Raw genomic sequence first — 12889 nt, forward strand, 5'->3', positions numbered from 1 at the left:
GATATATAGAATATAGATAGATATATAGAATATAGATATATATCTATATATATATATCTATATCACTTTATCTATATATAGATCTATATCTATATAAATATATATATATCTATATAGATATACATATATCTATATATAGATATATATCTATAGATATATAGATATAGATATATATATATATATATATAGATTTATATATAAATATAGATTTATACATAAATATAAATATATATATATATAAATAAAGTGATAAAGCAAAAGTCAGTCCAAGTTAACAGATGTTAAACTTTATTTAATTCACAGCAAATCTATAACAAGAACATATTACAGCTCTCATATATTCATCTTATTATTTAAAGAGCTCCTAGAAAAGTCTCTGCTTAAATATACATGAGCATCTTAAATAAACATGTAATAAATAACAGAGGATGTTGGTAGCCATACGAGCTTTTAGAAAAAGAGACTCAGAGAGACAGAAAGTGCAAACGTGTGCCTGAGGACAGAAACTCAACTTCCTTCTTAATTTGGTAAATATTCAATGTAATTCTGTGGTCACTGGGATGTGTAGGGAGGTGAGGGGGTCTCAGCTGAGGACAGACCGGGGGTCTCAGCTGAGGTAGGTGAGGATGACCGACTGGATGGGCAGCCTGCAGACGGGACACAGCTTGTTCCTCTTCTTCAGCTTGCGGGCGCAGACGTAGCAGGACATCAGGTGTCCCGTCCGGCCGTGGACGATGCAGCCGTTCTTCGGCCGGGACTGACAGATGAGACAGGGGTTCAGGCACGAGTCCGGCAGCCGCCACTCCGCCGCAACGCTGCGGTCCAGCTGGGGGACCACGGGGTGAGGAGTAGGGGGGGAGGGGGGGAGAAGCTCCTGGGAGTCCATGGAGGAGGAGGACTGGGAGTCGGGGGTCCAGAGTGTCTGCTGTGAGGAGAAGGAGTGTGTGTACCTGGTCATCTGCAGACAGAGGACGGTGTCTGTGTGTGTGTGTGTGTGTACCTGGTCATCTGCAGACAGAGGACGGTGTGTGTGTGTGTGTGTGTGTGTGTGTGTGTGTACCTGGTCGTCTGCAGACAGAGGACGGTGTGTGTGTGTGTGTGTGTGTGTGTGTGTGTGTGTGTGTGTGTGTGTGTGTGTACCTGGTCGTCTGCAGACAGAGAGGCGTTGTCTTCTCTGTAGTCGTCAGAGTCGATGGACTCCACCTCAAACTCCACGCTGAAGTTGTCGCTTTCTGAGTCCGAGGCCGCAACCGTGACTTCCGACCTCCCGGACTAAAACACACACACTGCGTTATAAACAAACACAACATCAGCTAAATAACAGTGTGTGTGTGTGTGTGTGTGTGTGTGTGTGTGATACTCACTGTGCTGTGAGAGTCTGACGATTGGCTGCTGTGTCTGTCCAGAACACTGTCGGACCACCGCCTCCTCTTCCTTCCTTCCCCTTCCTCTTCCTCCCCTGACTCCTCCTCCTCCTCTAAACTGTCCGAGGGCCCTGAAGAGACGAAGCAGAGTTCAACATCACAGGTTCTGTGTTCATGAGCAATAACGAGGAGGCGGGAGGAGAAACTCACCTGGATCACTGCTGCTGCAGCTCCTCCAGCTCCTCCTCCTCCTCCTCCTGCCTCTCCTGTCTGGTGATGAAGAGCGACTTTCTGAAGCTGCCTCCTAAAAGCAAAAAAAAACAACACAAATTCAGTCTCACTTTTAGTGATCTTTTAAAATAACCCTGAAGAGAAGTGTGAATGTTGTCCATTTGAAAGCCCGTAGGACACTGTGTGCGACATGTTCTTAAAGTCTTATTGTCTTCTACTAAAGTCAGCATTAAAAGTACTTCATTAAGCTTTTCTTACCCAAAAGTGTAAGACGCTCAAAACAAACCAACACAATGATGTCTGAGAGGCTCTTTTGAATTTGGTGCAACACAACGTGGCTGCATTATTATGATATTATTATTATTAGTCTTACCTCTGTCCCTCTGTCTGTCTGAGGTTCACTCGAGCTCGGCGGCGACTCTGAGAAAGAAAGAGAGAAAATCTTCAGCATCAAAGAGTTGAAGTGGAAGAATAGAGCTGAATCCAAATGTCCACTCTTCAAACTTCATTCTCAGGAGCAGTGGGATGGTCATGGTTAAGTTTGGGGATGAATTAGCACACGCCTCACATATAAAGTTCATGATCCTGTTTAGAACTATTCATGTGAAACAATAAGGACATTCATGTGAGATTTGTGCAAAGTCTGTAGCTTGTTATTAGAGTATGAGGAGCAGAGGGGCAGACTTTCTTCAGGCCTCTCGCGGTTTGTAAACTCACTCGGCTCTAACTGAAGTCTGAAGACTGTGGAGACATGTTGGATCCGACCAGAGAGAAAAGAATCGGTCCTACCTTGGTTCTTCACGGCCACCAGGTTCTTGGTGATCATAGCAAACAGAGCTCTGGAGAACACAAACACACCAAATACATGTACATCATACTGTACTTTTATTACACGTATATGAATCCAAACAGACAGTTAATCATCTACTTCCTGTTCTGTGTGCGTCTATTTCTCACCGCGGCTCTTTAACAGAGAAGCTGTCGACTCCCAGCACCCGCCCCAGTGCATCCTGGGAGCAGTGGACGATGTGCTGCTGCTTCTGGTCGTACAGCTGCTTCTGGATGATGTACTGACCCAGGTAGAATATCACCTGCGAGACAGACCATCACAGATGCATCATGGGAGACGTGCAAAACACCCGACTGTGCAGAACACCAGCTCCCGATGTCCCCCATCACGCTCAACGAAGCGTTCAAAAGTGCAGGAAACTGGATTTAGACGAGTACTTTTTTAACTTTCCGTTCATAAATGCGGTCCTTTTTTTTTTTTTACCTCCTTCATGGTAAAAACTTCTTTTGTAGCTCCTGCATCTTGCAGCAAAGTCTGGAACTCTACCTTTGGTCTCACCTAAACACACACACACACACACACACACACACACACACACACACACAGGCTAAAGTTAATTCAAACCCTGAAACAACCAGTTAACCAGTAAAGAAGTGAGTTAACTAGTTTCTCTCACCAGTTGCTCAGCCGTGTCCGTGTTGAGCTCCTGATCAGCTGACATCGTGACGCTGATTGTTTCTGATCATAAAGACACAAACCGGTAGTTAGTACCTCTTAGAATACTATTTAATATCCGTATGAGCACGACAGTACGATGGAAAACACCAAATATAGAACCTAATGATGCGCTACAAAGTGTACGGATGACAAATTATGAATTGAAGTCTATTTAGGTTTCTGCTGTAAGCTACTGTAGCTAACACATATCATGTGAAAAACAGAGGAAAACATCTCTATACCTGTGGTGATAATTAAAACATATGTATGTTCCCTGCACTAGTTCAAGCCTGACAGAAGTGCTCACTTAAAGGTGTACTCCCTCTTGTGGCCAAATGGGTCAATAACGCTTGTCTTCAATATGTACTATTCCTGGGTGCAGAAAACTGGAGCAGTCACTATTTTGTAAACTACAACACCACATGAACCATACATATTTTGGAAAACAGTATACAGTTTAGGTCATGCTATGGAGCTTTAATGAGATGAAATAAAATTAAATCAAAAACCATATGTTGGGGTGGCTTCTTGCCATTAACTTTGAAGTCCTTGTCCGAACATACATTCATTTGTTTTATTTGTTTATTTATTTTGCAGGGACAATGCACACCAATCAACAGTAAAACTGTAAGTGAGCCAGAGTTAGCCAGAGAGGCTAGTTTCATCTGCTGTCCCCGGCCAGATATTTGAAGGCTGCCTAAAAATTACAAAATTTCAAATAAAAATAGAATTCAAATTCATAGATAGACAGTAACGTATAGACAAAACCAATACACATATAAGCAAAAGCAAAGTGTACAACACCATTCAAAACAAATTGCAAAAAGCTTAATATTATAAATAGTTTAAAAATTACAAATATGAAGTCATATCACCCTCTCCTGAAAGAGCTGAACATTTTGATATTTTAACGGTTTCTGTGGCTTAAAAATGTCAGCAGTAGTGATATTTGTATTAGTAGTAGTAGTAGAAGTTGTAGTTGAAGTAGAAGTATTATCATTAGTAGAAGTACTAGTAGCATTAGAATAAGTACTAGTAGTAGCAGTAGTGATATTTGTAGTAGTAGGAGCAGTAGAAGTTGTAGTAGAAGTATTATTAATAGTAGTATTAGTAATTAGAAGAAGTAGTAGAAGTAGTAGTATCAGTTGTCGTGGTAATAGCTGTAGTAGTGGTCGTAGTATTTAATATAACAGTAGTAGTAGTCGTAGTAGTAGTTGTAGTAGTACTATAGCAGTCGTACTAATAGCTGTAGTAGTATTAGTACTGGTAGTAGCATGAATAGCAGTAGTAGTAGTAGCAGTTGTAGTATAAGTAATTGTAGTGGTAGGAATAGCAGTAGTGGTAGTAATAATATTGATAGTAGCAGTAATAGTAGTAGTAGTAGCAACAGCAAAAGTTGTAGTTGAAGTAGTAGTAGTATTAGCAGTAGTAGTAGTAGTAATACTAGAAATATTAGCAGCAGCAGTAGTAGTAGTTGTCGCAGTATTAGTAAGAGCATTAATTATTTCAACAAAAAAGCCTAATTTTGAACTTAATGTTTAAATACAGTTAATCCATGGGGCTTTTATTTTGAAAGAGTTGGGCTGGGTGGGGGAGAGAGGAGGAGAGGACACAGAATCAGAATGTATGAAACACACAAACAGAAGTTATTAAATAACAGGATTCGTTCACAGAAAGGGAGAGAGAGAGACAGGCAGACAGACAGACAGATGGACTGAGTGTGTAGAGAGAGACAGACAGACAGACAGACAGACAGACAGACAGATGGACTGAGTGTGTAGACAGAGACAGGCAGACAGACAGACAGACTGAGTGTGTAGAGAGAGACAGACAGGCAGACAGACAGACGGACTGAGTGTGTAGAGAGAGACAAGCAGACAGACAGACAGACAGATGGACTGAGTGTGTAGAGAGAGACAGACAGACAGACAGACAGATGGACTGAGTGTGTAGAGAGAGACAGGCAGACAGACAGTCAGATGGACTGAGTGTGTAGAGAGAGACAGACAGACAGACAGACAGACAGACAGAGAGAGAGAGAGAGAGTGAGAGAGAGAGAGAGAGAGAGAGAGAGAGAGAGAGAGTGTGTGTGTGTGTGTGTGTGTGTTACTGGTTCCCATGGTGACGACGCAGCGGTTGGAGAGTCTATGAGTCTGTGTGTTTATAAACATCAGTAATTAGTTCAAGCACGAACACCTGTCAGCCTGGCAGCCTTTTCATGAGAAAAAGACTGGAAAACACCTGTCAAACAAAACCACAAACCCCCATAACCATAGCCCCTATTCTTCCAATATTAATAGTGGAGCGCAAGGATGACTTGAAGAACAGATCATGCGAAAATTGGATCTGTAGTGTAAAAAAAAGTGGCTTCAATGGCGATTTAGAAATGGGGTACGGTTGTCTGTGCAAGACTTTTTTGAAGTACGTTTTAACATTGGGGTCTATGGAGGAGAAAGTTGGTTTTCCTCTCAATTAAAGGCAATTAAAGGCTTTTGTTCCAAATGTGTTCCACAGTCATTTGTCTACGACAAGGACAAGATTAGCTACGTTTCCGTCCAAAAATTATGCATGAAGAGTGAAAATTGAGGAGTCAGTCGCAAAAGACAAATATTTTTTTCACAGGAATCTCAAGGTCCTCTTCACTCTAGCGGTGACATCACGCACTCTAAGCTGCGCAATACACAGCCATTATAAAAGCAGAAAAGGACTGAAAAACACATAAAAGCTAAATTGCTACAGTTCAAAAAGTGTAAAAGATATCAAAATGATTATAACATACAATCATTGATCAGGGTTTTCTCAACATTCAAAAGTTTAAATGGTGTCTGTAGCTGAAAGTATGAGGAAGTAGAAGGATTTGAAAGTTGAACAAGTTAATAATTCAAAAAGTTGAAAGATTGGAAATATGAAGAGACATAGCACACATGAGCTGAAAGAGTTGAACATTTACATAGTTGAACGGTTTCTGTAGCTTACAAACTGAAGAAGAAGAGTTTCAAGCGCGACGGAAGAAATAGTGGAATAAAGATTCAAAGAACAATACTTGGAATGCTGAATCAACATTCCAACAATAAAGATTCAAAGAACAATACTTGGAATGCTGAATCAGCATGGCTGTCATAGACTGCATCATATATGATGAAGAGGCCCAGATGGTGTATATGTGGCACAACAAGTCATATGTCGTTCAGAAAGTACAATAATTGTTTGGGTGTAATGTAAGTTAAGAGAGTTTACTATGTTTCCTATGTGTTTATGAGGAGGAAGTGTTAATTGTAGTTAAAATTGAGGGTACAGCGTTATTTATCATCAGCTACATGTTAGGCAGTAGATCCAGTGGATCGCCAGTAGGTGTCAGTGTTGCGACATAAGCAGTGTCTGTGACGGAGAGCCACACTGAAGTCTCGCGAGGATGAGAATCTCTGTACAGGATAGAAGTAGAACGCGCTGTGGAGCGACTGTACACCTAAATGTATATTTTTGTATGTTACAGAGCACTTTCATTGAATGTGTAGCACCAGATTGAGCCTGTGTGACGTCATTCTGTGCACGCTACACATAGTGCTGGGTCACGTGGTGCAATTCTCCTGAAACTTGGTGTGCGTGTTAGTATGAAGCCAGAGCAGGTGTGTGTCAAGTTTGGTGGCTTTAGCTTGTTCCTATGGCATGGCTGTCATGTGGGCATGAATGATTTGATAGCAAGGGTGTGTTCTGGAGGCTAAGCAAAAACCCTACAGATGGCCATACTGAGCAATTTACTGAGGAGCATGGGGGAATGAATGCCTTCAAGGCTGGAGCGACTGCCCCCCGATTCCTCTACTTCAGGGCGGGGCGGTTCCACGCCATTTCAGCAGGCAGCAGCAGCAGATAACAGGCAAACAGTTTGCCTCTCCCCGAATTGCATGATGAAATACCGTATCTAAATGGCTCTTTTTCCTTCCTTTTCCCCCCTCCAGATATGACTCGCACAAAGATGGTTCACGCTTGCCCTCTCTGTCAGAAAGTATGTGCGGCCATGCCCCACCATCTGAAAAATGAAAGGCCACCTCGAGCTGGACCGTGGTGCTCGGGAGCTACAACAAAAGGCAGCCAAATATCAGGTGACGGTGATGCATCTGGCGCAGTTGAGAGCCTCGAACCCTGCCGTCCCCATGCACACGGAGATGGACTTGAGTCCAGAACATGAGCACGATGAGGAGGCGGTGGAGGAGGATGAGGAGACGGAGGAGGCGGTGGAGGAACCCCGTGATAGCGGGATTTTGGAGGCCAGCAGGCTAATGGAGCAGTCTAACATCTTCTGAAGTAAAAACACAGTGACATCTGATGAAACTATTACAAATACATAAAATATAGGGATTGAGGTGGAGACGAGGAGTTACCTGATAAACTATTAAAAGTACAAAGAATATACAGATTGAGATGCATACAAGTAAACATTTTAAATGTACATCCTAATCACTCTTGACAAGTTCAACAGTAGACGGGGGATATGTGGCTACAAATGGGAGGTCAGAGGTCCCTGCTGTAGCTTGAGTTTGCTCAAAGGGCCTGTGACATTTTCTAAGAGAGGTCCTAGAGTGCCCTCTGCTGGCCAGAGCTAGGAACAGCAGAATCAAACTGCTGTCTGTCAAAAGTCCTACTGCGTGCTTCGCGTGGAAGCTTGTCTTATAGAGCAGAGCGAGGGTGTCTGCCCCGTAAAGAACCCTTCTACGTCCAGCGTGTCACTTTCAGGGAACCTGTCACCCGTAAAAGCGGTGGTGCCCAGGAAGTCACAACAGAGGTGAAATTGCTGGTCGATTTCACTCTTGATTGAGTCGCTGTGATTGTTCAGAGTGACTAGAAATGTGCATTCTAAACATTTAGAATGTCTAGATAGCCCATGTCTAGTTAACGAATGTACGATTGATCCTCAATAAACGTTTCAGAGAGCAGGTATGAATTTGTCACACACTTGCCCATGGCAGCATAGTCACGTGCCTTACGGGTTTGGTGAGCGAAACTCTAGGCTCTAGGCTATCAAGAAAAGAAAGAGGACAGGAGTGGGGTTGTATTGAAGACCAACTCTGACTGGATGATCTGTGAAACCTGACACTCTGAGTTGAAGAGACCACCACCTGACCTGGGAGTGTCTAAGAGTGTCGGAGAAAGTACAAAAAAATTAAATGCAAAGATTTTTTTTCCGGTTTCATACTACAATATCAACAAGGCCATCTTTCCATCTACATGGACTGGAGAGGGAACGATGAAAATGTGAAAAGGAGTGAGCAGGATGGCGAGAGAGGAAAAGTATGATGGCATGGAAGAGAGGGGAAGGATAAAGGTATGAAGAGACATGAAATAACGTCAGAACGAAAACAATCTATCACATCTGTCTTTTCTCTGATAATGATCAACAAGTATGCCCAACAAATGGAAATGCTTGAGAAAAATGGTTGCTAATCTATTTCTGGTCAAAACAACTCAAGTCAAAACCTCTAGCATCCCTAAAACATGGGGGGAAATAATGAAAGTGATAAGAATATTAACATTTACGTTATCTCATCATTGTCTGTTCTTTAAATTTCCATGATGACAGCGGGCTCACTTTGGGGGTCACGTTGCCCCCCTGAGCTGCTCAGCCAATCAGAGTATGGGGTTTGGTAAAGCTTCTCAGAACGGCCCACCTCTGGCCTGTCGACACTCATCTTCAGACACGGTAAAAGCAGGTCCCTCTCTCTCTGTGTTTACCTCCGTTACTTTTAATGGAAATAGAATGAAAAAAAGTGTGACACCTCTCTGCAATTAGCGCAATCATTTGCGCCCTGTCAGTTATGTGAACTGATACAGTAGTGTGTCAGTGGAATTATTCATTAGAATTAGTTGCTTCGCCTGGTTTAAGTGTTTGAACCGTCAAAGTTCTCCTGTTTTGTCACGCTTTTAGAAAGTTTGGACTTTAAAAAGGCATTACATGTTTACCCCAAACGTTTGCGCTGATTCAAGACGAGGGGAGGAGGAGGGGGGGCTGCGCCATTGTTAGAGGTGTTAGAGGAGGTTGCTGATTCATGAAGCATATCGGGTCAGAGTTAGGTAAGGGTGTGATAACCACCATGACTGAATCGGTTTCCTATCACAGACAATCTTTTTGCTTTGACCGTGTTTCTCCAAACTTTATTCTTTCCAGATTGCTCAAGTGAAGAGAAGACAATGGCAGAAGAAACTAAGAAGTAAGATTTGGTTGTGTCGTTAATGTTCCCTTCAGTGGATTTCTCTGCATTTTGAGTTGAAGAATTCCTTATTTCAATGTTAATGAAATGTTCATTTCAATAATAATTCAATGTCCAACCTTTTGTCATCATCTTGAAGGTCCCCAGAGGTGGAACATCTGGGTCATCACCAACACCAGAGGATGGACTTTCAGGGGATAATATCTCTGTGTTGCTCTCAAAGTCCAGGCTTGTTTCCTATAAGGGAAAAACAAAACAATATAAAGCACTGGCAGTAGTTACTGTTATACATTGAAGAAGGATATGAAACCCTTGTAGTTTTAAGTAAAGGTACATGATAACAACACAGCGGTGAATGTATGGTTGGGACCATGTTTGCCATTTTTTCCCATGTGATGAAAATATGACAACCTAACTCATTCTGATACAAACTGTACATTATAAAAAAGTGAATGGGCTGCAAACAAGCAGATATCAAGAGTAGATACATGCTGCAAGTTCCAAATGCAGTAGATTTTCCCATTAGTAACAATGGCAAAGTAAAATGTGAGGCGCTGCCCAGGTGTAGACATTGTAGCCAAATGTTAGGTTTGGTGAATGCATATAGCTTGCACACAACCACTAATGAATTATTTTGTCTCAAAACACCCACAACTCAAATATAGTGCAATCTCATTGTAGCTGCACATATAGCTGGGGCTCTACCCAATGTCATTTTTTGTTTGAGGTTTACAGATGAAGCTCAGAATGTCTGTCATCTGCTTATGTCGTCATCACCCAAAAAATGTATTTCTCAAACAAAATTGTCATTGAATGAAGTGATTCATCAAATGAAATGAGGTAGTCCTTTTTATTAAATGAACTTCCTTGAATGAAAATAACTTTTGTTCACAAAATGACATAACAATAGGTGCAGAGTGCCGTGGTGCTTGCTGTCAATGAGAGAGAGAGTGACAGAGAGAGGGGAAGGGAAGGTAAAAGGTGGACTATTGCATGCAATGTTCCTTTAACTTTCTTTTGCTATACTGAATAGTTTGAAGCTTTTAAGCATCATTCATAACGTTGACACTCAAGTTACTAATATTAATAACTTACAGAAACATTGAATGCAATAGTACACCTTTCACCTTCTTTCTCACTCACACACACACAGCGAGTGACGCAGTCCTCATCTCTGTAATTGTCCAGTCCAAAACTCAAAATTGATTGAAAAAAGAACATGTTTTATTGAACAAACTATTGTGCATCAATCCATATTTTTTGGAGTTAAGGCTTTCGCTTTCGATTATACGCAAATCTTTTATTTGCGTATAATAGTTGTGTAGAATGGAGTTTGTAGTTTGTAAAAATGTGTTAGATTGTACGTTTTACCCAGATCTTTTATTTTTTGGGGGGATATTCATATTCATATTCATAAATTGTACACATGCATAAATGGACTTTTTTCGACGGTAAATGCTACAGCGGACCCGAATTCGGGTCCGTCGGGCTTTAACACAATGAATGAATAGACATGCAAAAAAAAAAAAAGCAGTGGAGAATTCAAATGTTGATTTAGAATTTGCCTATCATCTTTTATGATTGAAGATTTGAAGCTTCCAACTCTACAGTACAGCCAGCAAGTAATCATTTCTGATTACCTGGGTGGATACTTGCATTGTAACTGGCAAGTAACAATAACAGGGTGAAGTAAACTATTAGGAGGCCTGTCATTAGGGACAGGACCAGTTCAAAGGGTTTGTTTGACACTTACCAAGCTCGTGGAAGCTGCAAGTGGCTCAGATGAAAGTTCTGATAGTGATGAGATCTCCCCATCTTTGTTTGGACTTCCTGAGGGCTAAAACAGCAGGGAGAGAGGCAGATACAGAGGACACATGTATTAGCATTTCTCAAGAAAATGAGTTTCAGAAAGAGAAAAATAGAAAAAGTGTTTAGTGTGTCAACATTAAAAATTGCAGTTCTCTGTCTCTCCCTTCGCCCTTTCTAATTGTTTCACTGCTATGAACTGGTCTGCTTGCATCAAGGAGAGAAAGAGAAAAAGAAAGAGACACACCGAGAGATAGAGATAGTTTGTGTGTGTGTGTGTGTGTGAGAGAGAAGAGGAGAGTGTGCATGATAGAGCTAGTTGTCATGGAGAGCTAATTAAACCTTTAAATGTGTTTGTTAAAGAATGGGGTTTGATGTTTAATTTCCAATTCAATTTGTTTCTTATATAAATGTATTATTTGTTCAAGTATTTGTTTCATTACACTTCTGTTGAGCTGTATTAACACATAGTTTAGTCATGGTGTGGTGACTGTGGCTAAGTGGAGAGCAGGGCCGTCCTTCAATCAGAGGATCGGCAGTTTGAACCCCGGCTCCTGCTCCACCAGTCGCATGTCGATGTGTCCTTGAGCAAGACACTTCACCCTGAAATGTCTCCCGTAGCTGTGCCTACGGTGTGATAGAATCTGAATTGGAAGTCGCTTTGGATAAAAGCGTCTGCTAAATCACTGTCATGTAATGTGTGAGTTTTTCAGGTCAAAGAGGCAAAGTATATAGAATTTGGGGGAAGATATGCATTTCCATCTATATATAACATACCAGCCATGAAGGCCAGGTTAAAGTAACCTATCAGGAGGCTGTCATATGGGACAAACTAAAAGCACTACTTGTTTGACACTTACCAAACACTTGGAAGACTCCAGTAGCTCAGATGGAAGGCTTGGTGCTGATGAGGTCTCCCTCTCTGGGTTTGGACTTCCTGAGGACTAAACACCAGAGACAAACACATATTACCATTTCTCCAGAACAAGACGTTCACAAAGAGCTGAAGAGCCAGATCTCTACACTCATACACACATTTTCTTTATTACTAAAACTAAAACATAATGTGCAGGAGGCCCCATTGAAAAGTCTTTGTAATTTAAGGTCAGATGTTCAAGTCTTGGTTCTATGAATACTGTATCACTTTTTAAAGAGCCCCACCATCATTACCTGCATTTGGTGTTTTTCATATTCCATGTGCCTGAATAAGCATTGATTGTGATGCTTCCTCAGGCGATCTAAGCGTGCGCTCAGCCTGGTGGATGGTGCACTCTGTCTGCAGGAGGTTAAACACAGAACAGTTGATGTGACGTCTATTTACCTAGAGATCCATCACTTTTAACTTCTAATAGAAATATCTGTCATTTGAGGTGTGACCAGCTCTACAGTTAACCTGGCTATATTTAAGTCAAGAAAACTTCATGTTTACAGCTTGTGGAGATAAAGTGAATCAAGTCCATGCTTGAACCTATTCAAAGTAATAATCTTCCATACTTAAACACTTGTTATAGAGATAATAAACTGGCTTGAGTGAAGTTCAAGAAGCTCTAGTCAGTGTGTTAACCTGCACTTAATTCATCAGCTTACAGTGGCTTTCTCCAGTCAGCTGGCTTCTTAACTGGCATGACTGTCAACAAGAAGTATGGTTTCTGGGGACAGGGTAGTGGATTTCAGAGACCAGTGCAGGTAACGCTAAACGGGTTTCTAGCCTGCTTCTTACATGAGTGAGCACTTGCAGAACAGATGGAGCGGATGAAAGCAAAGATCTTTAATCGAAA

At 41.6% G+C, this 12889-nt stretch overlaps 1 protein-coding gene across 3 annotated transcripts; it reads right to left on the bottom strand.

Moving 5' to 3' along the window:
• Positions 1-271: 271 nt before the first annotated feature.
• LOC137868510 (E3 ubiquitin-protein ligase Mdm2-like) lies at positions 272-12019 on the bottom strand. 3 transcript variants are annotated; one of them, XM_068705326.1, is made up of 12 exons: positions 11972-12019; positions 11059-11142; positions 9425-9542; positions 3062-3123; positions 2869-2943; positions 2553-2686; positions 2313-2434; positions 1969-2015; positions 1575-1668; positions 1365-1495; positions 1141-1272; positions 272-922 (listed from the first exon to the last, which is right to left on the bottom strand). In XM_068705326.1, exons 3-12 carry the CDS (start codon positions 9435-9437, stop codon positions 608-610), a joined length of 1125 nt encoding a protein of 374 aa, XP_068561427.1. In that variant the 5' UTR covers positions 9438-9542; positions 11059-11142; positions 11972-12019; the 3' UTR covers positions 272-607. The 3 variants fall into 3 exon arrangements, with proteins under 3 accessions (XP_068561427.1, XP_068561426.1, XP_068561428.1); XM_068705325.1 differs by having other exon boundaries at positions 272-925; XM_068705327.1 differs by having other exon boundaries at positions 272-925; positions 2385-2434; positions 11972-12013.
• Positions 12020-12889: the final 870 nt, after the last annotated feature.

This window comes from Cebidichthys violaceus, unplaced genomic scaffold (assembly GCF_023349555.1).
Source record: "Cebidichthys violaceus isolate CVI_PGR_0920_01 unplaced genomic scaffold, fCebVio1.0.p SCAF_114, whole genome shotgun sequence".
In the NCBI taxonomy this organism is placed as follows: domain Eukaryota; kingdom Metazoa; phylum Chordata; class Actinopteri; order Perciformes; family Stichaeidae; genus Cebidichthys; species Cebidichthys violaceus.

What these genes read in the sequence shown, in the direction of transcription:
- LOC137868510 (XM_068705325.1), bottom strand. An exon ending in CTGCAGCAGCAGTGATCCAG is followed by an intron (nt 1,496 to 1,574) that starts GTGAGTTTCTCC and finishes TCGTCTCTTCAG; the next exon opens with GGCCCTCGGACAGTTTAGAG. An exon ending in CGTCAGACTCTCACAGCACA is followed by an intron (nt 1,273 to 1,364) that starts GTGAGTATCACA and finishes TGTGTGTTTTAG; the next exon opens with TCCGGGAGGTCGGAAGTCAC.